At 34.2% G+C, this 25,822-nt stretch overlaps 1 protein-coding gene across 1 annotated transcript in view; it reads right to left on the minus strand.

Annotated features, from left to right (window-relative positions):
* Positions 1-25,822, minus strand: part of LOC150076370 (protein HID1) — a 318,232-nt gene that overhangs the window by 37,942 nt on the left and 254,468 nt on the right. Inside the window, exons 13-16 of the mRNA XM_090387033.1 lie at positions 22,356-22,417; positions 16,230-16,332; positions 6,809-7,084; positions 5,164-5,390 (exon numbers count right to left, since the gene is read on the minus strand). Of these exons, the coding sequence (XP_090243159.1) occupies positions 5,164-5,390; positions 6,809-7,084; positions 16,230-16,332; positions 22,356-22,417 (668 nt within the window). The remainder of the gene's footprint in view (positions 1-5,163; positions 5,391-6,808; positions 7,085-16,229; positions 16,333-22,355; positions 22,418-25,822) is intronic.

The following is a 25,822-nucleotide window of genomic DNA, read 5'->3' on the forward strand; positions in this document are numbered from 1 at the left end:
GGCAAATATATTAATGCTTGGACAAGAAAACAGTTTTCTATTGTTAGTCTGTTCAAAATCAACTTTGGACTGATTAATAACTGCATTACAATTCTTGTGAGCTTTAGTGTAGGTAGAAGATTAACCTAGAGATCTGGATATAAGCCAACTGCAATATGCAACATCCTTGTCTTGAACAGCCTTAGCACATTTATTGAAAATCAGGATTAGATAAACGATTAGATTTTAAGGTGGAATGTGAAATAAAGGATTTCATTCAAAGGATATGCAACATCCTTGTCTTGAACAGCCTTAGCACATTTATTGAAAATCAGGATTAGATAAACGATTAGATTTTAAGGTGGAATGTGAAATAAAGGATTTCATTCCTACAAGAATAATTTCACTGACACAATCTGAGTAAACATTGACATCAGAAGATTTGAAACAATAATCCAACCAAGGAAAAGACATCTTGCAGATTCATCCCATTTTGCATTCTTGTAATGCCAAACAACATAAGGTTGGGAATTGCTATGACAGAAAGGTTCCAATAAAGGATTTCATTCCTACAAGGTGACTAGGTGACCACCCAGGTGCAAACAAAATGTAAGCAAGGGTCGAGTGGTGTGCTGCCCTCTGTGTTACCAAGCAATGGTAGATGACCAGTGCAATACCACCACTTTGCATATTTTGGAGGCTCGAAGTGGGTGGAACCCATGTTTACTCTCCAGCACAAAGCTTTGGCAAACCCTCTTCCATCACGCAGTATGATTGATGTCTATTGAGGTTGTGATGGGCATCAGGGCAAGATCCAATCTTTCCATTTCGAGGGAACAGCTCTAAAATGGTGTTTGCAGGTCGGCCGCTAGACAGTACACTGGACTGAATCTGTTTGATAACTCTCTGGGAGGCTTCCAGATCAGCTAGCGTATAACCTCATTGCCTCTACTCAGCCAGACAGTGATGGAGGGAGTCCGAGTAGTTTAATGTGGGGCATTGTCGAGGCCACATTATGTCAAGGAGCCTGGGTATATTCTTATCATGTGTAAGCCATATCCAAAAATTTCATTGCTTCTTACAGCATGTTCCCCCCCCCACCTTTTCTTACTACTAAACTAAATACATCATGAATTGTGAAACTAATACAACTTATCTGCACATAGATCTAAACCTCCAAAACACTTCCTTGTTCATTTCACAAATGTACGTGGTCTCAATTCTAATCTCAATGACAATGAATTCTAATCTCTATTTCCAATTACAGTTTGCCAAACCTCATGTACTTTTTCTCACAGAATCCCAGTTATTGGTTGATCCAACCACTGCTCATTTCAGTTGTCCAAATTATTCGCTGAATGATTCCTTTCCTTCAAAGGTGGTACTTGTGCATATGTCCATTCTGATGTTCTTCGTCAGAGACTTGGTCATTTGGAATCTTCTCTGGCTTAAAATCTCTCTACCACATTCTGTCAAATTCATCTGTTGCCTCTATTGTTCTCCAATTCCACCAAATCACTTGGAACTCTCTAACTTCCTTTCTTTGAAACGTTACTTTCTCCATTTGAACTTTCCTAATAGTGAGGTAATTTTCCTTGGTGATTTAATGTTCACAATGCTGACTTCCATTTTATAGTTACATGGACCCTGCTGGTCGAAATGCTGAGGCTATTGCAATTACTAATAACCTCGCACAGACTGTTCATTTACATACCAGAATACAGGCAATCCTAACCATGCAGCCAACATGCTTGATCCTTTTCTTACAAAGAACCCTACCAAGTGCACAGCCAAGGTAAGTGGTCCTCTAGGCACTTCAGATCAGAACATGGTGATTGTCTCTTCTCCAATGGAGCCTTTCTCTCAAGACCATTCTCAACCTGGCATTATGAGAATGCAAATTGGGATGATCTCCGAGATTTCTTTCCTTCCTTTCCTTGGTCAGATTACTGTTTCGAATCTTCTAATGTCGATGTTTGCTCAGATCGTGTCAGTGATATTATTCTTGAAGGGATGGAATCATTTATTCCACACTCCACCTTATAATCTCATCATTTATCTAAACCTTGGTTTTCTAATAAATGTGCTGATTATTCAAGAGAAAAATGCTGCATATCATAACTGGCTTGTTTCCAAATCTCCAGGTACATTTTTTTGTCGAACCAAAAGCTTGCAACAGTAAAGCAGTTAGTATTCAGTCCAAACTAGTTTTTGAACAGGCTAAGAGTATAGAACTTGCTTCTTGTTTAAATAGTAGCTGAGCATTCTGGTCTCTTGCCAAAGATACTGACCACAGCTTTTGCCCATCTATATTCCTACCTCTATCAAAACAAGACGGTTCTATTGCCACTTCAGCCAAAGATAAAGCTGACCTGCTAGCATCTTATTTTGATTCTAACTGATGTATTAATGATCTTGGTAAACCACCTCCCACCATTCCCAGTACACTCCATTCAATGCTTCCTGTGGTCTTCCATCAAAAGGATGTCAGAAAGATTTTGATCAATCTTGATGCTAAGAAAGCTCCAGGTTCTGATGGTATTTCTCTGCTTGCTTTCAAAACCTGTGCTCCTGAAATTACTCCTGTTCTGTGTCACCTATTTTCTCTTTCTTATGCCATATGTGTTTTTCCTTCTGCTTGGAAATTTGCTCATATCCAGCCAGTTCCTAAAAAGGGTAACAAATCTGTCCTATCCAATTATTGTCCCATTGCAATTACTTCAACTCTTTCTAAAATAATGGAGAAATCAATTAACTGCCAACTCTTAAATTATCTAGAAACTTTCCATCTGATCAATGATCACCAATATGGATTCTATCAGTGTTGATCCACTGGAGATATACTAGCCTATGTTACCCATCTATGCTTAAATTCAATGGAAAAGTTTGGTGAATCTCAAGAGTTGCTCTTGACATTTCAAATGCTTTTGATCATGTTTGGTATAATGGTCTTCTAAATAAGCTTCCATCTTATGGTTTGCCAACTGTATTTTGTAATTGGGTATCCATTTTTCTCTCTGACTGCTCACTGCAGGTGATGCTAGATGGTTCTTTGCCTTATGAGACTTCTCCACTAATGCTGGTGTTCCCCAAGGTTCAGTTCTTTCTCCCACTCTTTTCCTCTTCTATATTAATGATCTTTACCATTGACTGGAAATCTTATCCGTAGTTTTGCTGATGATAGCACATTGCATTCCATCTTCCAGTTTGAGAAACCTTGGCCTGCACAAAGGCTTCAACATTTCGAATATCCATTACCAATACCTTAAATGCTGATCTCCAGGTAATTTTCCAGTGGGGCAAAGATAACTTAGTTGATTTCAATCCCTCTAAAACTCAGTTCTGTTTTATATCTTGTGAAAAGGATTCTTCTGTTCCTATGCTTATCTTCGATGACACTCCAATTTCCAGGCAGGATTATATTACTATTGGGGATTATCCTGACTTCTAATCTCCCTCTCTTGACATAAGCACATTATAAATATTGCTTCCTCTGCATCAAAAAAACCGAGTTTTCTCTTTCGCTCTTGATGTTACTTTTCTTCCAAACAGCCATTCACTCTGTACAAATAGCAAATCAGCCCTACCATGGAATAATGTGCTCCCAAAACCTCTCTCAGTCTTCTAGATTCCATTCAAAAGAGGATAGTTACGTTAATTAATGACATCTCTAACATATTAGAGATGTCAACATAATCTCTAACATATTAGAGATTCTCCTCCATGCCTTTTCTATAGATATTTCCATGGGCACTCATCTTCTGAATTAGCTTTTATAATTCCTGCTCTCACTTCCAAGTCCAAACATGTGTGGCAATCAAGTCAATATTCTTTTACCGTCCAACTCCAAACTCAAAGAACCAACTTTTCTTCTTCCTCGTTTATTCATTCAATTTCAGTTCTCTGGAACAACCTTCCTTCATACATATTTCCTGAAAATTACAATCTATGGAAGTTCAAGTCTAATGTCAACAAATATCTTCTTTCATCTTCTCAACATTCACCCCTGCATGGTACTATGTACTATAGGTTCTAATACCTCTCGTGTTTGGGAATTTCATTAAAAACAAAAAAAAAAAAAAAACACCTGGAATTGTGAATATTAAAGTCACCAAGGAAAATTACCACACTGTTAGGCAAGTTGGACTGGAGAAATAGTTTTAAAGATAGAGAGTCAAAGAGTTCAAAGTGATTAGTGGAGATAGGGAAATGATAGAGGCAAGAGATGAATTTGGCAGAATAAAGTAAAGAGATTTTAACATCAAAAAGAGTAAATATTAGTGTGGACATATACACAAGAACCATTTCTGAAGTGAAGGAATCATAGAGCAAATAATCAAGAGACAACCTTTTGATGAAATATGATTTTAATCCCAACCATAATTGGGATTGTATCAGAAAGGTAAGGGGGACTTGGCAGACTGTAGGTGGAAATAGACATCACTGAAAGCATGTATATTTGAATGAGGAAGTTTTTGGCAGGTTTAGATCTTTTTGCAGAAAAGTGTGTTCTGTTAGTTTGATTATTCATGATGCATTCAGTGCATAAATAAAAGTAAATATTAAGTGGGTAAGATTCTTCTTTTTTTTTTTTTTTCCCTGATGCTTATAACTTGGCCGCCCTTGCATCATTTTGCCTATACTAATTATATAATAAAGACTCTACAAAGAATTGTTAAAGAAATTCATTAGAGAAATAATTTAAAACACTTTAGAAAACAGTTTATTTGGTTTTGAAAGTGGTAAAATTAAGAAACATTTCCACACCCAAAAAATTGATGAACCAAACTAATGTGGAAACATTTCTGAGTGCAGTTATAGGATTTTGTTATCATGCTCAGAAAGAGCTACTTACAAGTTGAAGAACACTGTTTTTTATTTAAACATACACAATCACAAAAATTAGTTTGAGCTAGCAATTATGAAAACGTTATTTGCAGTAGCAACAGCATACTATTACCTAGGTGACAGAACTTCAGAAATATTCCATTTAGTTTGTTTGACACTGTATAAGAGTTATACAGTGTCTGCAAATTGTTAACTTTATTACTCTCATAATCAAAGAAACTATATTTTTTCATGTGGAAAAAAGAAAAACATTATTTTCAATTATTTCTCTAAATAATTCTTCCATCATGTATTGTCCATTTTAAATCATATTAAAGAAATCTAGTCATAATATACCTCATCCACTTCATCATTAACGTTATCTCCTCCAGTTGCAAAGTCATCTTGTATTTCAACTTGTTCTAAAGGTATTTCTTGTCCTTCTGGTTCTGACCCTTGAGGTGTTCTTACATGATTCTCAGTAGACAATTGTGATGGATCTTCGGTTGCTGGTGGATTGACATCTGTAGGACTGTTTAAACTTGGAGGATGGGCTCTTTCTCTTTCAGTCATTTTGTCTATGCCTAAATGATATATCATAAAATATGTTCCTCCTCCTACTCTGGCATATTAACTAAGTACTAGAATAATAAAGGTAGCTATTTCTCACAAAAAAATAAATAACAAGGAAAGAGAAATAATTGTAACAAATGGCATCTAAATTTCATTTTAAGATCTGATAAAGGCATTTTTATGTTCATGGTGCTATTAATATGCATTTGTGTGGAAATCCACAAACAATTACGTGAATTTGTCCGTATGGTGTGGTTTCTTATCTGCTTTCACGATGGACACAATACCATATCCATGAACTGACAGAGATATATGCAGATATGATGGTAATGCCATTCTGGACTTGAGACAGTGAGGATTTTTTTTTTTTTTTTTTTGATTTTGTAGTTGTTGGCGCATCGGCTTCTGTGGCCATATTGCACCTCCCAAGGTTTTTGCAGTACTTTGATCCAAGCCCGAGGCGGGAATCAAACCCGCGACCTTTGGGTTGCCGGGCAGGTACTTTACCCACTCGGCTAGCCCGGTCGGCGACAGTGAGGAGTGTTGAACCAAATGATCTTTCAACAGCATGGGAAATCCCTACGTATTTAACAGTTTCTGCATTATCAAGACAGCATTTTAGTGGAAGAGTTTTTGAAAACAAAGCGGCCACAGTCCAGAACTGCTGATTAACACTGTGGAGTTATCTAAAAGCTGCACCTACAGACATCATCTAAAAAAAAATGATACAAGAGATTTTTTTAGCAATTTTTGTAGCCATGTAAATTGAGGCCCTACAACAATAAAACTTGGTTATCATGTTTTTTTTTTTTTTTTTATGTAGATTAATATACTTACTTCGGAATTTACATATTTGTATGTAAAGTCACTTTATGATCACCCTGTTTGTGAATTAAAGCAGCTTTCACATAGTTTTTGACCATTCTGAACAAACATAAGCCCTGAAATCATTTAGGTAAGAACTCTATTCATAATATTAATAAAAATCCATTCATGTTTAATACATCTACCATAGCCAGAGGAATTTTCAACTTCACTGCAACTTTTGAAGTTAACATATCAGCACAACAGTTAAAAATTGGTTATGTATTTCTGTGGTTGTGTACCGAACCAATCTTGCAATGTTTATACATGTGTCCAAGCAATTACTCTAGAACTACAGCTAGCCATAAATAATTTGTGTAATTCCATTTCAGTTCTTGCATTTGTTCAGCAATAGTAGAAAAGAGCCATTCTGTTTCATGTACATTATTTTAATACATTCATTATTATTAAAGAGGTTTATTTTATTACAATAAACCTCTTTTAATACAACAAAGTGTTATTTATTCCTTATTTAAAACTAAAAAAGCCCTCAAACTACGGGGAAATATTTCTTATATGTAAATAGGCTATTTATAAAACTAGGTTTTTAAAAGTAAATTCTTACATGGTGTAGCAGCCAAAGAAGCATTCAAAGTGCCTTTCTCAGCAGGTTTTGCTGGGGTAGATCCTTCCATGCTGTTGCTACAGTTGCCATCAGTATTGCTATTATTATTTGTTTGAGCTGTGGTAGTACTATTCAGACTCATTGTACTAGTGGAGGAAATCATTTTGCCACGCTTGTTTAAAGACTTCTGGATGGTGGCATGATCCGTAGGCAAGTTGGCTAAGGCATGAAACACATTTCTCTTTCTTATAATTGTATAAACCAAATTTGAATTCCCTAAAAGCAGAACAATTTCAATAATGTAGACTGTGATAGGAAAAGACTGCAAATATTACAAACAAAATTTTTAAAGTAAGACTTGAATGACAATTTTAACAAAAAACAAAACAGATTTTAGAATAAGTTTATTATCCTAATTTTGTTTGATTTTCATTAGAAATGAAAAGTAATAATCCCTTTGTATAAAAATGCACAAGTTCCAAATTAATGGGTGCTGTTTACAACCTAAGTGGCAGTTCGGCAAAAAATGTTTATTTTCAATTCTTTATTACAATCTTGCTTCAAGATGCAAGATTAAAATAAACTGATATCTCCATCAAGTAAACTAGGAGCCCCTCAAAAGTACTGTAATTTGAATCAACCTAAACATGCATTCTAAATAGAGTTGCTACCTCTCTGAGTTTGGCTCAGAGTTTCCAGGTTTAAGCATAACATGTTTAGCCACTGGGTTTTGTTACAATTTCTTCAGGTCACAGAATGGTAATGGTACAGAAAAATTAAAATTTCTATTCCATTTTAAGGAAAATGTGATATTATTGTAAATTTGACACTATTTAATACTTGTATCATGATACAACTATTAAATAGTTTTGTTTTAAACCAGGGTCAGCTACCTTTCCCATTACATAAGCTACCTTAAAAATGAAAAGGTCAAAAGAATTGCCCTATCCAATTTTTTACAAGTGTATCTTTAAATAAAATATACTAGTTGTAGAATTATGATCTTTTTTTATTATTTTTTTTTGATAAATACACATTAGGTAAGTAAGTGCACAAAGATTTTAAGTAATCTTAAAAACTAAATAAGAAAAGTAATTAATGAGAGTTCTGGCATTCATGTTACCTAGAAAGTTATATTTTTATTTCTATTCACTGCAATTGACTTGCCAACACCTGTTTTGAACTACAGCATTGATAAGAAATTAATGCCATAGTTTAAAATAATTCTTTGTAAGTATTAGAAATCATGAAAGTCCTTTTAGTAATTTTTTCCCAAGGGATAACATATAACGAATTAATATTTTACTTAAAGTAATCTAAAAGAATTTTCAGAATTGTACTCTCCCCTCCCCCCAATCATCTCCACGTCAGAGATCTTGAAAAAGCAGACATTAATTCCAAACATGTCACTGTTGAAAATAAGCCGTGAAATACGGTTGAATCTGAAAGTGTCTGCAATTCTGCCCAGACGCAATAGGAGGGAGTATATGATGAGAGCCTTGTCGATCAATTCAGCCCTGGAAAGATTGTGCAAGGCTCAAGGGGTAGAATTTTTTTCAGCCTGGACTGTACTTGTTAACAGGAGAGATTGCTTCTACAGGGATGGGATACACTTAAATAGAAAGGGTGCAAGAATATTTGCTGATGCTATCGAGGCAGTGTTAGGTGGGTCGGAAAACTGCTAGCTTGGGGGGAGACAAAGACGAATAGATTAACAGTAGCCACTGACAGAGGTGAAAGAGATTCTTGCACTGCTTCTATTGGAATGAGCAGAAGCCTGAAAAACAAGATGCAGGATATTTCAGAGACTGCTGGGAGTCATTGCGGTACAAGTAAACACATGGGTTGTGTTAGGGTAGCTAAGAATAGAAATAGGTGCATGTATACTTGCGTGTACACCAATGCTAGGAGTTTAGTAAATAAATTTGATGAATTTGAGGTATTGCTCAAAACATCAAAGGTAGATATTGTTGGGATATCAGAGACGTGGTGTCACACAGATATAAGGAATGCAGAACTGGAATTTGGGGAGTACAACGTCTACAGAAAGGATAGACAGGATAGGAAGGGAGGAGGGGTTATGCTATTAGTTAAGAAATGCATAAAATCCAAGGAAGTGAAGCCAGTGGACATTGCTGGACAGTGCAGTATCGAGTCAGTTTGGTGTGACACAAGCATTGGGAGATCAAAATTGAGAGTAGGAGTGTGCTATAGGCCTAATGACTCTGATGAGTATAATAAGAAACTGTACAGGGAAACAGAGTGGGCCAGTAAATCAGAGAGTCTTATAATGGGGGATTTTAATTTCCCAGATATTGACTGGAATTTGGGGGCTGGGCACTCACACACTAGCAAGGCTTTTGTGGATTTATTGGATGATTGTTTTCTACATCAGCATGTTTGGGAGGCAACTAGAGGGAGGAATACTCTTGATTTGAATCAGCAGTGATTCTTCATGCATTAAGAATCTGCAGATAAATGAACCACTAAGTGGCAGTGATCACAGTGTCCTGAAGTGGGATTTACTCAAAGAGGTAACTACCATTAGGGGTAAAGGGAAGGGTTATTGCTTTCGTAAAGGCGACTACGATGGACTGAGACAGTATTTAAATTCTATACAGTGGGACCAACTGATGATGTTACCAACAGCAAATGCAAAATGGGAAGCATTCAAAGAACTTATCTTGGAAGCTAAGGCTTTACATACCAACTAAGAAATATTGTTCAAGATTTAGGACTAAATGGATGTCAGATGACCTAATGAGGCATATGGCAGAGAAGAAACAAGTATGGGATACATACAAATTAACACATGACACAGAGGCCTATGATAGATACAAGTTGATCTGTAACCAAGTTACAAAGGAGGTTAGGCAGGCGAAGGCAGATTACGAGAAATCTTTGGCAAGGGATGCAAAGAAAAACAGCAAAGAGTTCTTTACTTATGTAAACTCTAGAAGGAAGGCGATGAATCAGATTGGTCCACTTGATATCGATGGGTCAACTATTGATGATCCTGCTCAGGTAGCTAACAAACTAAATGAATATTTTGCATCGACATTCACACGCGAGGGGAATGCCAGAGGTGTATTCAACTCTAACAGTAAGCTACAGAATCTTGTAATAACTGAGAGTAAAGTGGAGGAGAAATTGTTGAAGATAAACACAAGAAAGGCACCTGGGGTGGATGGGATCTATCCAGTTATATTAAAGGAGGCAGCATAGGAAGTAAGCAAACCCTTAGCCATAATTATGAGAGCTTCCTTGGACTCAGGGGAGGTACCCACAGACTGGAGATGTGCAAATGTGACCCCAATTCACAAAGGAGGATCAAAGGCTGACACAAGTAATTATAGACCTGTGAGTTTAACTTCTGTTCCAGGAAAATTAATGGAGGCACTGGTTAAAGAAGCAGTGCAGGATCATTTAGACAAGACTTCGGTTATAGCTTGGACACAGCATGGTGTCCGAGCTATAACTGTGTTATGTATGTGTATAAAAACTGTAAATAAAACTGTAAAACTGTAAACCACATGTGTGTATAAAAAACATGTAATTTTATACAAAAATTATATTACTAATAAGAAATAAATGTACAAGGCATAATAGACTATGGACTTGAAATTTACTATAGAACTTGTATATACAAAAGTTAGAAAAGGTATACAGGTATAGCAGTGCCAAATTCCCACTTTCCATTTTTGAAAAGCTACCTACAAATAATTCCATTACCATCAGAAAATGGACATTTTAGTTTTTAGTTTAAAACACTGCTGAGAAAGAAAAAAAATAAAATAACATTCTTATATAGCCACATTATAAATGATAAATTTTGCATATGCAACAATATCTTGTGGCCTTTTATATTTTAAATATTTTTTTTAAAAATAAATTAGTCACTATGATAATAAACACAATAAAAAAAAAAAAACTAATACCAATTATTCACAAGCTGCTGCATTATAGGCTTAGAGAGACTAAGGTATGGAAAATCAACCTGCACAACCCTTATAAAAATTATTTTTTATAAAAGCTAGTGCTATTACAGTTTTACAAATGTTATTATTACAATGACATTGTAGCATAATTTTTAACTAAATGCTCACAAAATAGCAATTAGGAAAATAATCAAGATACCCACAAGTAGGGTTTTAAAATAGTTTAAAAATAATAAGAAAAAGTATTTCAGAAATATAAATCAGATTATCAGAAAGGAGGGAAAAAAAGGATTTTTTTTTCATAATAAAGTGCTAAGTATGCTCAAAAAGTACCCCAGACTACACAATACGGTATCAATAAGCAAACTTACAGGGTGGGTACTTAATTCCCTCTGAAATAGTTGTCCTTAGCTCAACAATTTTTCCACTCTTGGAAGTAATTTTGAAAAGCCAATTTCAAAATCAGCAAAAACTGAGTCATTGTGTTACTCTTTATTATTTATACATCTTCAAATTTCATCCTTTCTGGGATTTATTCAGTATGCAAAAAAAAAAAAAAGTCACATGGAATCATATCTGGTTAACCTTCTGACAGGCACTCCTATTTGCTTTAAGAAGCAATTGTGCACTTGGAAAACATAACCCCATTTTATAACAGAAGTAAGTAATTGTACATTCTATCATGAAGTTCTCCAAGCAGTGCAAACAGGCTACCAGAACAGCTTTTGGAGTTCTGTTAATCGTATATAGGAATTTTGTCAATAGAGACAAGCAGGTGATTATTCTGTTATATAAGGTTAAGCCTTGTATGTTGTGCTGCACACAGGTTTTGAAACCTCATTTTAGGAAGCATGTAAATCTACTGAAACAGATGCAGAGAAGAGCAATAAGAGTAGTCATGGACAAAAAAGGATACTCATACCAAGGAAGACTTGAATTCTGTAAATTTCAGCATCTGGAAACTAGGCACAAGATCTGATTGAAGATTGACTGATTGAATGCAACAAGATCTGACAGAAGTGTTTAAGGCTTTAAATGGATCAAGTAAGTGGACCATCTAAATGCTAATGGCATCCACCCTTTTACTCAGATGACACATACAAGGGAACAAAAATTTAAATTGGAAAATGACAGTTGTAGGACAGATGTTCAAAAATTTGTTTTCAGCTAGAGAGTTACTGATTGTTGACAGAAACTTCCATCTGGTGTCACAGAAGTGAGTAATGAATTTAGAGAATTTTAATGTAATGAATTTAGAGAATTTTAATGTAATGAATTTAGAAAATTTTAATGTAATGAATTTAGAGAATTTTAATGTAATGAATTTTAATGAATTTAGAGAATTAGACACATTATTAGAAGGGATGGACAAACTGAAGTTGTTTTATATTTTGGCTAATGCTGTATAAGCTTGTTTCCTTGCATAATTTTACCATTACACAAATAACAATCATCTGGTTGATTTTAAAATTTTGTACCTCCTGGTGAGTTCCTGTTCCAACTTTCTCCAATCTATAAGACATTACACTTGCTCACTAATTTCTTCATAACTTTCTGGTCTGTAAAATACCCCAATTCCCATTTTTATCTTTGCTTCCAACTACTTCACATTGCACGGATTCTACACTGGCATGCACAAGTTCCATATCTTGCACCATACACATCTGGTGAGTATGGGCTTGGCACAGCCAGGGTCCTGAGCTGGATATCATCATTCTTCTTTTCTTGGTGATTCCCTTCTACTTCTCTCTCTGGGTAATTCAGAATTTTTTTTTTTTTTTTTTTTTTGCCTGGTGCAGCATAAGCCTCAGTCTTCCTTGCACCATACGGCTAATAATAATAATATATACTGCATATTTACAGAGAAAAACTTTTCTTCATACTAATAATTTGTTTTTAATCACATTGCAATATTAATATTTTTAAGGATGACAGGAATAATAGTTAAAGCAGTAATACATCTTGAAAGTTAATAAAGAATCTATAAGGCAATTACAACAGGATTTATTACAGGTACATCATCTTACCAGTAATGCTGGTTACATTAGTGATAAAATATGAAAGCAACTAAACTGCAACTAAAATTAGCCAAACAAATTATCCCCAACTTTTCCCTTACAGAGAATTGAATGCAAAAAATGTGTCAGATGTTTATAAATATCCAAACCAACTAAATGACCAAGTTCCTGAAACTGCCCTAGGGGATCACATCTGGTGAGTACAGGCTTGGAACACTCAGGGTCCTGAGCTGGATATCATCATTCTTCTCTTTCTTGGTGATTCCCTTCTACTTCTCTCTCTCTCTCTCTCTCTCTCTCTCTCTCTCTCTCTCTCTCTCTCTCTCTCTCTCTCTCTCTCTCTCTCTCTTTCTCTCTCTCTCTCTCTCTCTCTCTCTCTCTCTCTCTCTCTCTCTCTCTCTCTCTCTCAGGGTAACTTGGGAATTTTTGGCTGGTGCAGCATAAGCCTCAGGCTTCCTTGCACCATATAACTAATAATAACCTTAAAAACTAGCAAGAAATAATTCAAAATTCTTCACTTTTTTGATGCCATCTTTATTTTTAATCTTTTATGAGCACAACTCTGAAAAATACATTTTATATATTATAAACATATATTTTTAAAAATAAAAATATTTAAAATCACGTGCTTTACACATATGCTTTTTATAACACATTTTTTAACGTGTTTGAGCATTATATTTGAGCTGTTGGTGAACAAAACATGAAAGAAATAAAAATCAAAAACTGCACACTATGGTGACTAAATACCACTGAGATTCTTGTTTCAAATGAAAATAACATCTGTAGCAAGCAATCATTTCCTACAGGAGACACATAGATCAAACATAACATTGGTGCAGTTCAGTAACTGGGTGGGAAAGATACCACTAATTTTAAATTCTTGTTTTTCAACACTTGATAATTAAATACAAGAATGGGCTTAAGAAAACATTTTATTTTATTTTTTAAGGCCAAACTTTTACAAGAACAAAGATACAAGTGGTCGGCATGCACCAGTTCAGCATTCTTAATGGAGAGGAGATATGGTGCTGATAGGATGAATAGATAATCTAAAGCATTTATTGAATATGTTACAACAGTAACATATTCAATAAATACTTTTATCTGCATAAAAATTTTATGAGTTATATTACATGGATAACAAGTTTAATTTAATGCAATCATCAATTTCCAGTTTTATAACTTTTACCATGCTCATATTTATATGGATGTTTTTACATTCAGACTAATCCTTTGATGATCAGAGTAGACACCAAAGCAGGACATGGTCATGGAAAGCCTACAACAAAAATTTTAAGTGTACTTTTCCTAATTTTCAGAGATTCTCACTTATATTTTATCATTTGCACCTTTTAATAGCTTTTTGACTAATATACATGAAAAGAGAGTATTTTACGATCATATTTTAATGCTGGATAGGGCTTCTTTTGGCATGGATTAAAACATATAATACTTTCCACAATTATATGGAAAGTGTTCCTCTAGCAGAACTGTATTTAAATTGTTAAGTGATGTTTGCCTCTGGATGATTCTTGAAGCCTCTTTCCATTTTTCCATAGTAGTTCTGCTGGCCACAAATCAAAGTTGGTTTATCAGTATTGCATTATCCTCTCCAAAGTAAGTTATTACACACAGAATATAGGAGTAGGACAAGGAGTAGTTCCTATTGAACAATATAAGATCCTACTATAAAATTGCATTTGTGTTTGAAAAATGATATTATTAACATTTTATCAATGGTAAAGATCAAATAGAAACACAATAATTTAGGAATTTATACATTTTACATTGATGTCACTCCATACAGATATTTTTAAATTAAAAAAAAAAAAAAAAAAAAAGGTCTGGCTTACTCCATCTTAAATGTTTCTCCCTATCTAGCAAAGTGGCCTTCCTTTGCTGTGCACTTATGTTTTCTTTTTTCTTTTCTTTTTTTTTTTTTTTTTTGGGATCAAAGGATGGAGTCTTCTACTAGGATTAGTTTAGTGCTGTTTGGTCTCAATATCATACCTATAAACCCACACTTCATCTTTAGTTATGATATGTTTCAAAAATTTATCATCCTCAGTCACACATTCATGTAATTGGGAAGTGACTTGCTGTTGGTCCTCTGTTAACAGCTGATACATGAACTTTGCAGAAACATTATTATTATTATTATTAGCCATATGGTGTGAGAAAGCCTGAGGCTTATGTTGCACTGGCCAAAAAAAAATTTCGAAGTTACTCACAGAGAGAGAAAGAAGTAGAAAGGAATCACCAAGAAAGAGAAGAATGATGATATCCAGCTCAGGACCCTGGGTGTGCCAAGCCCATACTCACCAGATGTGAGCCCCTGGGGCATATACTTCATGTTCAAAGTTTTTGTTAAAATGGAATGATATGATCTGACTGAGATACAAGTTTCTTTAATGATTTTGCAAAAAATTAATCTTTTAATTAATCTGTACCAAAAAAAAATAATAAAACTTAAATTCCAAATATTCACAAAAAAGTTACTGCACTAGAAGCTTTTAAACACTAAGGTATAAAAAAAATCAGCCTGCACAAACGACTATTTTCCATTTGAAATAGTGTTTGTCAAAGTTTTTACTTAGATATAATTTCATCATTTCTTGAAGTTAAGGGATACTGTCTGAAATGATGGTGCCAATCACAAATTTGTGTATAGCCCATTGTGTATAGTCCCTGTATGCAATTTTAAAAGAACAAATGTTTCATTTATGGTTTTTCTGATTTTAGAGCAAAATGTAATAAGCACATGTTGTTCGGTGACTCCAACATTTTGAAATGTGATGAGATATGAAAACACATCTTCATTATTAGCTGACAATAACAGATTGCTGTAAGCAAGTAAACAACTTACTACACAGAGGTAAGGATGAGATATGTTTAAATACATTCTTGCAATGTGCTTGAAATACTATGTTCAATACTTGAACATAGTATTTCAAATGCAGTTGTAATAATGCCTTATACAATGGAATTATAACCATTGTATAAGGCAATATTACGTGTTTGATAAGTCTTCAATAGGACCCAGTGGGTCTTCCCTACCCCCTTGTCTGCACTGCTCTGAGAACGTCACGTCCAACCGCATCATAACTCCCAAATCCCCTTCTTTCTCTGCCGTTTTTCATTCAACCCCACCAAGTGTGTAAATAATTTGAGGTTGCTGTGCTCTAAATATAAGATTTTGCTGCATTAAAATAGCTGCCACTTTTCTGACCATCTATGAAGTCTATTTAATTGTATGTTCGTTTTCACTAGATGAAGATTAAACAATCAACTTGAAGTATTGAATATCTGTTAAATGAACTTATAATTAAAGTTATCCATGCAATGCAGTGATTGTCATTTCTATCAGTTTACATATCTTTTAAGAGACACTTCAGACTCTTGGTGTATAACAGTTAGTTTATTTTCAAATCAATTGAAGGGATCTTATTAAAGATGGCTTACCATCAAACTGATACTGAATAATATTGTTGAATATTTCTAACAGAAAAAACACCAGATGATGATTGGTTGGACTAGAGTAGAGAAACCATGGTGTGCTGAAAGCCTAAAATAAATAATAATAATAAAAAAAATAATCTTCATTCACTATTACAGCAAAGGCATTTTATGTCTAAACTTATATATGTTAAATACTCTCAAAATAACTTCTCAACAGTCTTTTCAAAGAGAAATTATGAACAGCAATAAGTTCCAGCTTCAATCACACTATTAAAAGTGGAAATTCTTACTTTACATTCTTTTATTTTATTATTTTTTTTTTTTTTACTTTAAAAAACAGAACACTTTAATTATTTCTAAATAAACAAAAAACAATATGTCAGAAACTATATGTTTGCTACAAAGGACAATTCTAAATTAAGATGATCACATGGTCATTCATTCATATTACTGCATATTCTGGCATGCAAGTTTACTTGTATTTTTTCCCTGTAAATTTTTTCTTAATCGTGATTTCACTTATATAAGATGAACACTATTTTTCAGTTATCTTTTGCTTCTGCATAAAGAACCACCATTTAATTTTTAATTCAATTACTTGCAATTTCTGTTAATTCTTTTAAAAAAGTTTACAGTGTGGCATTTTTTTTACACTGTATAGCAAACTGTAGCAAAAGTGGTAACCATATACAGTACTCCCCCTCATATTACAAGGTCATGAAACCAAAACTTACAAGCCTAGGTGATGACATAACATTGCTCTTATTAATGCTATATGTGTACATGATTGGCTTTGATTATGTAACTAAGTCATTCATTGTTGCCTGTTTAGTACTATACTACAAGGTTATTTTCTTGTAGTATAGTACTAAACATTGGTGTAGTATCATTACAGTCATTATGATTGCAATGATACTACACCAACCATTATAAGCTTTTACTGGGAGGTGAACTATCAAATCTCTCCTGACGAAGCTGTTATTGTTAACTGGTTACAGATTTTGGACCAAAAGTGACTTGAGAGTTTGTGAATTTGCTCCTCTGAGTATAACACTATTAATAGAGACAGGGGAGTCCGCATTCATCCCCCCTCTTCTAAGCTGTGGTTCTTGGACAGGATAAACGGCTCTGCCTGGCATGGTCCCAAGTCATTTCCCAGTTCCAGTGTGCACATGGAGAGTACTGCCCATGCTCCTGTGGAAACATGTGCTGTGAACCGTGAACCTGTTGGTATTTAAGAATGTACTGTATAATATACACTTAAGTTAGTTATAAACCAGTTATACAAATATATTAACAAAAAATCAGTAGCTTTTAATAGCTACTGATTTTTTGTTAATATATTTGTATAACTGGTTTATAACTAACTTAAGTGTATATTAAACTATGGACCCCAGTACTCCAGGCCCATTCGTTACTAATGTACTGTATGTTAAGCTTTACTGTTGATAAAGGTGGCGGATGCCTCTGAAAGCTTCAGTGTTTTATTGCTTTTATTCCGTGATCTAAATTGTTTTATTTCATTGTATATATTTTATTTTCATTTTATTGTACAGAGAGTGTAGTTTATTTTATCAGTTTTATCTGGCTTAATTATACTATTCATTTTACTTATTTTATCTTATTATTATTAGCAATTTGAATTTATTTTATTTCAATAAAAGCTCATAACGGTTCGTATAGTATCATTGCAGTCATTATGAACATTCCCAACCCCAGAGGCCTATTTGAAGAAAATGTCTCAATATGCATTTGATATAAGAAATTGAAAATCAGTTTACTTTTCAAGAACAAAAGCATAACTCCCAATGAATTCTAGGAATTATTTTTGTCTGAGGAAGAATATGAACACAAATTCTTGGGTTTAAAATGGTATAAAAAATATATACTTATAAATTGTAAATACCCACATATTGGGTATTTACAATAATTCATATCTTTCTAACTCTTAGTGTGCCTTTAATTGTACTTCAATCTATGTTATAAAAAAAAAAACAGAAATATTATGAATTTGCCTTCCAGAGATGATTCTCTGGTAAAGAAAATAACTGGAATACAAAACAGAGAGAAATTAAAAAGAAAGAGACTGCAAAAGTTGAATCACTGATGCCATACAAAAAACACTATGTATTCTTCTCAGTGTTACAGTTGTTTTGAAGTTACCAATAATCAGAGAAACTTGGGAGTGGAATACAAGTACTTTTTTTTTTTAAGAAACATCTGTTAATCCATATGCCAAAAAAAAAGAGGAATTAGAATGTGTGCAGTGCTATAAATTACAGAAGACATAATTAGAATGAAAACAAAAAGGCTGCAAAGGGGTTCAAATATTTCAAAAGAAAGCTACACAAAATAACTGGAAGACAAAACGTAGTGTTATTCAGATTCTTAGAGTAACATATTAAAAAAATAATCACACCAATAAATATAGTTAAAACAAAATAAAATTTAAATACAAATTAAATAGTTCAATAATAAAGATTGTAGATATACTGACACTGAAATCAAGAAATATTTAAACCATGAAAGATTTTAAACCACAAAATTAACAGCTAATTAATGTTGTTAATAGCATTATAGATAAGGCAAGGTGTTATTCTGCTCCTACAAACCTAATCAACCCTGTTGTTTGAAGATAATAAAGCACTCAAAACTTACATTGGTATTACTGTTTATTTCCAAATTGGAAATATGTATATAATGGAGTCAAACATTTCTTGGTATTTTATTACTGCTTATTCAGAGAGCTGTACTGGGCAAAGACTGAGTAAAAGGTTATTGAGAGTGTTAGATTTGTAAATGATATGGCACTGGTGATAGTTTCTGAGGAAGGATTGCAGAATTGGTAACAGGCTAAATGAAAGTTGTAATAGGTTTCTTATGAGAATAAATACTGAGAAAACAGGGTGTGAGAGTGGGAAGAGAAAGGAGTGAGTTACAGTGAAATGGGGGGGAGAGAGAGAGAGAGAGAGAGAGAGAGAGAGAGAATATAACAGGAAGGGGAGAGAAGCAAACAGCGACAGAAAATAAGAATAAGAATATTTAGTTATGGATAAACAGCTTTTGAGAAGTTTTTATCCATATTTGTTTACATATTGGTCTAAGAGAGGGGGGAAAAAAAGATTAGTATGATGTCTGGTGTGGAGTGTGGTACTTTATGGAGTAGAGACATGGATAGTAAGAGTGGAAAATATTAGAAGATTACAAAGTTTTGAGTTGTGAGTAGGAGGAGGATGGAAAAGGTAAGATGGGTTGAGATAAGTGAGAAATTAGGAGGTTTTGAGAAGTGGGTTGAGAAAAGATGTTTGAATGAAATAATCAGAAAGCAAAAGAGAAATTAGATCATACAGGCATTGCAAGGTGAGGGATTGACAAAGGATGTGATGGGGGGGGGGAACCTAAAAGGAAGATGTCCAGAAGGAGACTGAGGAAAACTAGGAGAGACAAATTGAGAAAGAGAGAGAACTGAGGATATGGGGACAAGAAATGCTGAGGATGAGGAGATATAGAGATATGCTGGGACCTGCCTTCATCAGAACACTGATGATGCAGTGCACTTTATGTGAATTGCCATTTTTTTTTTTTTTTTAATCTGTAGATTCCACTTACAAGGTCAGGTGTATTAAGTAGTGTATAGTAAAAATAAGAGTATACCGTTACTAATTTTTCTAGCCATACAGCAATTCTAAAATAATCAGTGATAATATAGATTGAAGTTCAGAACCACACTAGAGGAATTCTGAAATTAACATTTATGTCTTGTTAATTGGATATTTTTATTTTAAATCTTAATTATTATTTTTTTTTTGGCTTAATTTCTTCTCTTCGATACATTAAATGACCTTTACCATTATGCTTCTAACATGTTTGTTGTTGTTTTTTTTCCCTACAGTTCAGAAAGCTCCCTGTAAGAATTCCTATATTAACAAACTTCATTTAGAATATGACACTGTTTCACATCAGTTTTTTATAATAAAACATTCTGAAAGAGCTTTAATTTCTAGGCCACTGTTAATTGAAAAAAAAAAAAAAAAAAAAAAGCAACATTCAATATTGTGATTTTTTGATTTTTTTTTTTTTTTAATTAGTATATTTTGAGACTTTGGCTGGCTGTTAATTTCTTTGAGGGGTTACTGTGCTAACCATGGATATAACCTTCAAATACTGTGTCTGAATGCCTGACTATCCAGCAACTCTATATTCTCATGGGAGATGAACAAAGTTTGGTCTTTAACCAAATATAGCACTACTCTGATAGCCTTTATCAGTAACTAAATTATATTTACAAAGGAACTATTTATATACAATATAATATTAATATATCATTCTTGAATTTACACAGTACTTGAAGACAATAGGTAAGTTTAGTTTTTCATTACATAAGTCCTGAATCTTGATTTTTTAAGGAGTCCTTATGTGCTGTAATGTAATAACTAGATCGTATGTATAGCTTAGCTTAATTTTCAGCACTCACCTCATAGTAATCCGCTTAGTTGGTGGAGAGTTTTACCACATACATAGTGGTTATAGGATTCTAATAACTTACAGGGATTATGGGTTTAAAACTAAGTTATGGGCTATAAAAAATTTTCTAAGAAAGGAAAGTGCACCTTCCATTCTGTGGTTGCCTAATTAAATTAAATTAAATGAAGAAAAATAGAAGATAATAGCCGCACACGAGCGACTTTCGAAATTTGTCCTCAGTTAGCTATAGTTAGCTGGGACCTCAGTCTAACTGAGGACGAATTTCGAAAGTCGCTCGTGCGTGGCTATTAGCTTCTATTTTTCTTCATTTAATTTAATTTAATTAGGCAACCACAGAATGGAAGGTGCACTTTCCTTTCTTAGAAAATTTTTTATATTATTATTATTATTATTTATATTTTTTATATTATTAGAATCCTATAACCACTATGTATGTGGTAAAACTCTCCACCAGCTAAGCGGATTACTATGAGGTGAGTGCTGAAAATTAAGCTAAGCTATACATATGATCTAGTTATAAGTCCTGAATAAATATGCTTTTCCAAATAAATTAAACATTTTAAATTAATATTAATTTAAAGTTATATATAATCACATAAATAGTTCCTCTGTAAATATAATTTAACTACCGATAAAGGCACTTGGAATACAGCTAACAATGTTTGATATTAATTAAAATTTAACTATTCTATTATAAAATTCAAATAAATGTATACCATAAAACTACATGGCTATTTACAATAAAACATTATTGTAAAGTAGGGTACAGCCTCATTTTATATGTAGCAATACGAAAACTAGGTTTGTTACTCAGTGCACCAACCTCGTATTGTGAAAGCTTTTGCCACGAGTTGCTTTGTTAGTGCACTGCTCTATATACAAAGTGCTGTTCCAATGGAAAGGTTACCCAGATCATGGTTTTTTTCAATCCTTTTTGGGGTCTCAATGGCAGGTAGGTAAGCACGATGAAGGTCTGAGCAACCCAGTAAAGAAATATAGCCACAATTTATACTGATATATCCATATACCGTTTGCTCATTGCTATTTACAAAATAAGGCCATGCCCTACTTGTACAATGATGTTCTACTGTATTATTCCAAATTGCTTTATTAAAATATATAATATAACTTATACAGCAAAAGTGTATTCTTTAAGTGATTTTATACCTGCACACATTCATGCCTTTATCCAACTATGCTAGATTAACTGTTTAAAAGGTACTTTTGTGCCAACCAAAACTTTATCTAACACCTGGAATGCACTGGCCTGGTATCTCAAGCCAATAAAGGGTTAGTAGTATGATGATTATGTTCTTTTTATCTGAAATAAAGAATTTTATAAAGAGGATGCAGTAATGAATTGGGATGTGAAGTACTGAATGCAGCTGGCTTTGGCCAGCTGCATTTAGCAAGTGTGTCAGTTTCATATGTTTTCAATGGGTGCTTGCAGATGTTTATAATGATTTTTTTCATATACTCAAAGATAATAATAAATCCAAAATGTACTACTGAAAAGATGGAAAAAATTTATCTTAGGTTATCTTCAACAATAAAAATACATAATAAAATATATAATACATTTTCTATAAACTAAATATCAAAAAAGAATAAGGTTCTCTCAATTTATATATTAAAAATTCTAACCTCTAGCAGATGTAGCAGTTTGGTACTTGCAACCATAGACAGAGTCTTTAAATAAGGTGATACTGGGGAGGGGGAAAAAACAGCTGTCAACATTTTGTTAATACTAATTAAACTATATAAACTAAATATTATTGATACTTTATTTTTGAAAGATAACCTACTACTACTATAGGTATACAACAAAATTAATACAAAAAAAAAAAAAAAAAACCCTTAATTCAGAGGTTCTAAACCAGTTCAATTTGCAACACAAATCCAATGTACTAGACAACCACCACCAGGCAAAAGTAAAATTACATTACTACTTGTATATCTATTGTATAAAAAACTATTCAACTTATGATTAAAATACTAACTATTCACATTTATCAACAACACATTCTAAAATATCTTTGAATTTAGTCAAATTTTCAAATATACTTCATTACTAAATTAAATATATTAGTAATTATTATTGATCAATAAAAAAAGAAAATACAGTTTTTTTTTTTTTTAATTATTAATAATAGAAACACATTTTAGTAAAATGCTTGAATTTTACTTTATTTTGGCTATTAGCAATAATTTTCACTAGAATTGCATAAACATTCATTTTGAATTTTTGCAGTGTACTATGACATATGCCTTATAAACTTCTTCAGTGGGCAACATTTTTGGTGTTGACTAATCTTGGAGGTCTGAGCCTTCCTTGTCATGTGTTATCTTCAGTGAAGACTAATACTGTTTCTAGAAGTTGCTCTGGAAAGTGCAATGTAAAAGTGATCATGGGCAAACACTGATATGGGTAGCTATATTCCAACTTTAACAAATGATTGAATGAGTTGACTGTGAGATTTCCTAACTGTTATACAACTTAGCACCCTTTGCTTTGTAGGGAATGCAATAGTTAACATGACTGCTCTCTCTCACACACACACACACACACGCACAGAGAGAGAGAGACAGAGAGAGAGAGAGAGAGAGAGAGAGAGAGAGAGAGAGAGAGAGAGAGAGAGAGAGAGAGAGTGAGAGTGAGAGAGAGAGAGAGAGAGTGAGAGAGAGAGAGAGAGAGAGAGAGAGAGAGAGAGAGAGAGAGAGAGAGAGAGAGAGAGAGAGAGAGAATTACAGACTATTTTTCAAGACAGAAAACAGAGGGTATGGGTGTGGAAAGAGAAAGGAATCAGTTAAAAATAAGTTTTCATTATTTTTGTCCAAAAACAAGCAAAACACACACGCGCGCGCGCGCGCACACACACACTTTTTGGGAATTCATCGATAATGAGTCAAACTACGGCTGAGTGCAACTTAGCACCCTTTGCTTTGTAAGGAATGCAATAGTTAACATGACTGCTCTCACACACGCACAGAGAGAGAGAGAGAGAGAGAGAGAGAGAGAGAGAGAGAGAGAGAGAGAGAGAGAGAGAGAGAGAGAGAGAATTACAGACTATTTTTCAAGACAGAAAACAGAGGGTATGGGTGTGGAAAGAGAAAGGAGTCAGTTAAAAATAAGTTTTCATTATTTTTGTCCAAAAACAAGCAAAACACACACACGCGCGCGCACACACACACACACTTTTTGGGAATTCGTCGATAATGAGTCAAACTACGGCTGAGTGTAATGCCCCCCCCCACATCTATTCAAAGAATTCTAGAAACAAAATGGTTGTAAATGAATCAAATTAAATTAAATTAAAAACAATTCTTAAACAAAGTATTTTGTTTAAGAATACAGTCAAATTTTATGCATAGATTTCAAAAATAATTCTTAAAATTTCATATCACATCACAGTCTCAACATATACAGATTTTTGTGTTTAATCATAATACCCATACTTTATTATAATTTAAGGAAGTAAATATGACACTGATCTGTTATACTACCTGCAAATAATGTTTGAATGTACTCACAGATGGCAGTAATGCTAATGGGGTTAACATGTTCAATCTTGTCTGTCTATCTGCCTCCCACCTCTTTCAATAACAGAAAGTTGTAGTGTGAGTATGTGTACAGTCTATCTGTATATCTTGTGCATAACGTTTGTTTCTTCTGTGTTTTGCTTATTCATCTTCCAAGTAGCAAAATTGGGAGATTGTTTGTTATTTGGTTTTTAGGAGCATTAGCAACTAAGGCCATATTGCTCCGGGGATATGCAGTGGTCATTCCCTGACCTTTCCGCATCCTCCGTATTTGGTGGTCACGGGCTTGAACCCTAGTCTAATCAAGAAGCATGTGCTACGCACTGCTGCTCCTGCCCACCTGGTTACAGAGGTGCCACAATTGGGAGATGAATAAGCAAAAGCAAAGGAAGTATCTGAATCACCCTGACAATTTCTGCTGTGTGTATGTGAACAGTTTACAACAAATACTCAGAGAAAAAAGATCTACAGTATTCCTAATGTGCATATTTTTTGTATTTTGGTTGCAAAACTGCTGATCAGTAAAAAACTTGAGCTGCATATATACTGTATTACCTGTGCCACAAATCTGAGGATGTGGCTAACTTGGAAAATTAAAAGCATGCCTTTTGTGTTCCTGTGATTGGTGTGGTGAGAACCACACAATTGCATTAATTATTGCTATTTCTACATGATAAATATATCAGGGATGATCATCCAGAAAAAGCAAACACAGCATCAAATATCATCTGCAATAAGGCCCATTTCACATAAGGAAAACTTGCCAATGTCCCAAAATAATTTTATAGTACATAGTGTTTGGGGCCAAGCAGCACCAGTGGTTTCCCACAACTCCACAATCAGTTCTCTTGTGTTGTATACAATACCCTGTAAAGGCCAGATAGTGGGAGTGATATGTGGATTATGTAGTGTAAGGATGGGTTATTATGTTCATCTGGCCTCTTAGTCCAGAGGGGGCCGTGTGGAACTCCACTGACCCGTAGTTACTGTACTAGGTGTAGGAAGCCGGGCTAGGTGGTAGGATTAGATGCTCTGGCAGGTGAATCCTGGCATTACCTGAGCTTACCAAAGCAGGTGGAAAAATAGAAGTTTTTGTTGGAAGAGAGCATGGGGGTGAGAGTTTTAAATTTTGGAGAATAGGTGAAGGCAAAGAAAGTGGATGATAGGAAGGCTTCCACAAGGAATTTGGAAAAGAATCAGGCAAGAGTTTAAGGAATGTGTAAGGATAGTTGAAGTGGGAAGGGAGATTAAAGTAGAAAATAAGTTAAAGAAGCTTCTCTTCTTGGGTGAGGTAGGGAAGTGGGGTGAGTATCCTCTCTATGGGGGGGTCTACCACCATCGGAAAGAAGAGGAGGGGAAACATAGTACTGGAGCAAGAGAGCCTCCATTGGGGAGCAGTACGCTTCATTACAGACCATGGGAGTGGATCTGAAGCATCCCGCAGCAGGAAGTGTGCTGCCTGCAAATATTCCACACCAGGACACTGTCCTAGTGTCAACATGTCTTGCCTATGTACAGGATTGGTTCCTTATTCCACTGAGGATCTCGTGGAAGTATGAGGCTATAGTTTT

Source organism: Mastigoproctus giganteus, chromosome 13 (assembly GCF_048544385.1).
Source record: "Mastigoproctus giganteus isolate SK-2022 chromosome 13, ASM4854438v1, whole genome shotgun sequence".
Taxonomy (NCBI): domain Eukaryota; kingdom Metazoa; phylum Arthropoda; class Arachnida; order Uropygi; family Thelyphonidae; genus Mastigoproctus; species Mastigoproctus giganteus.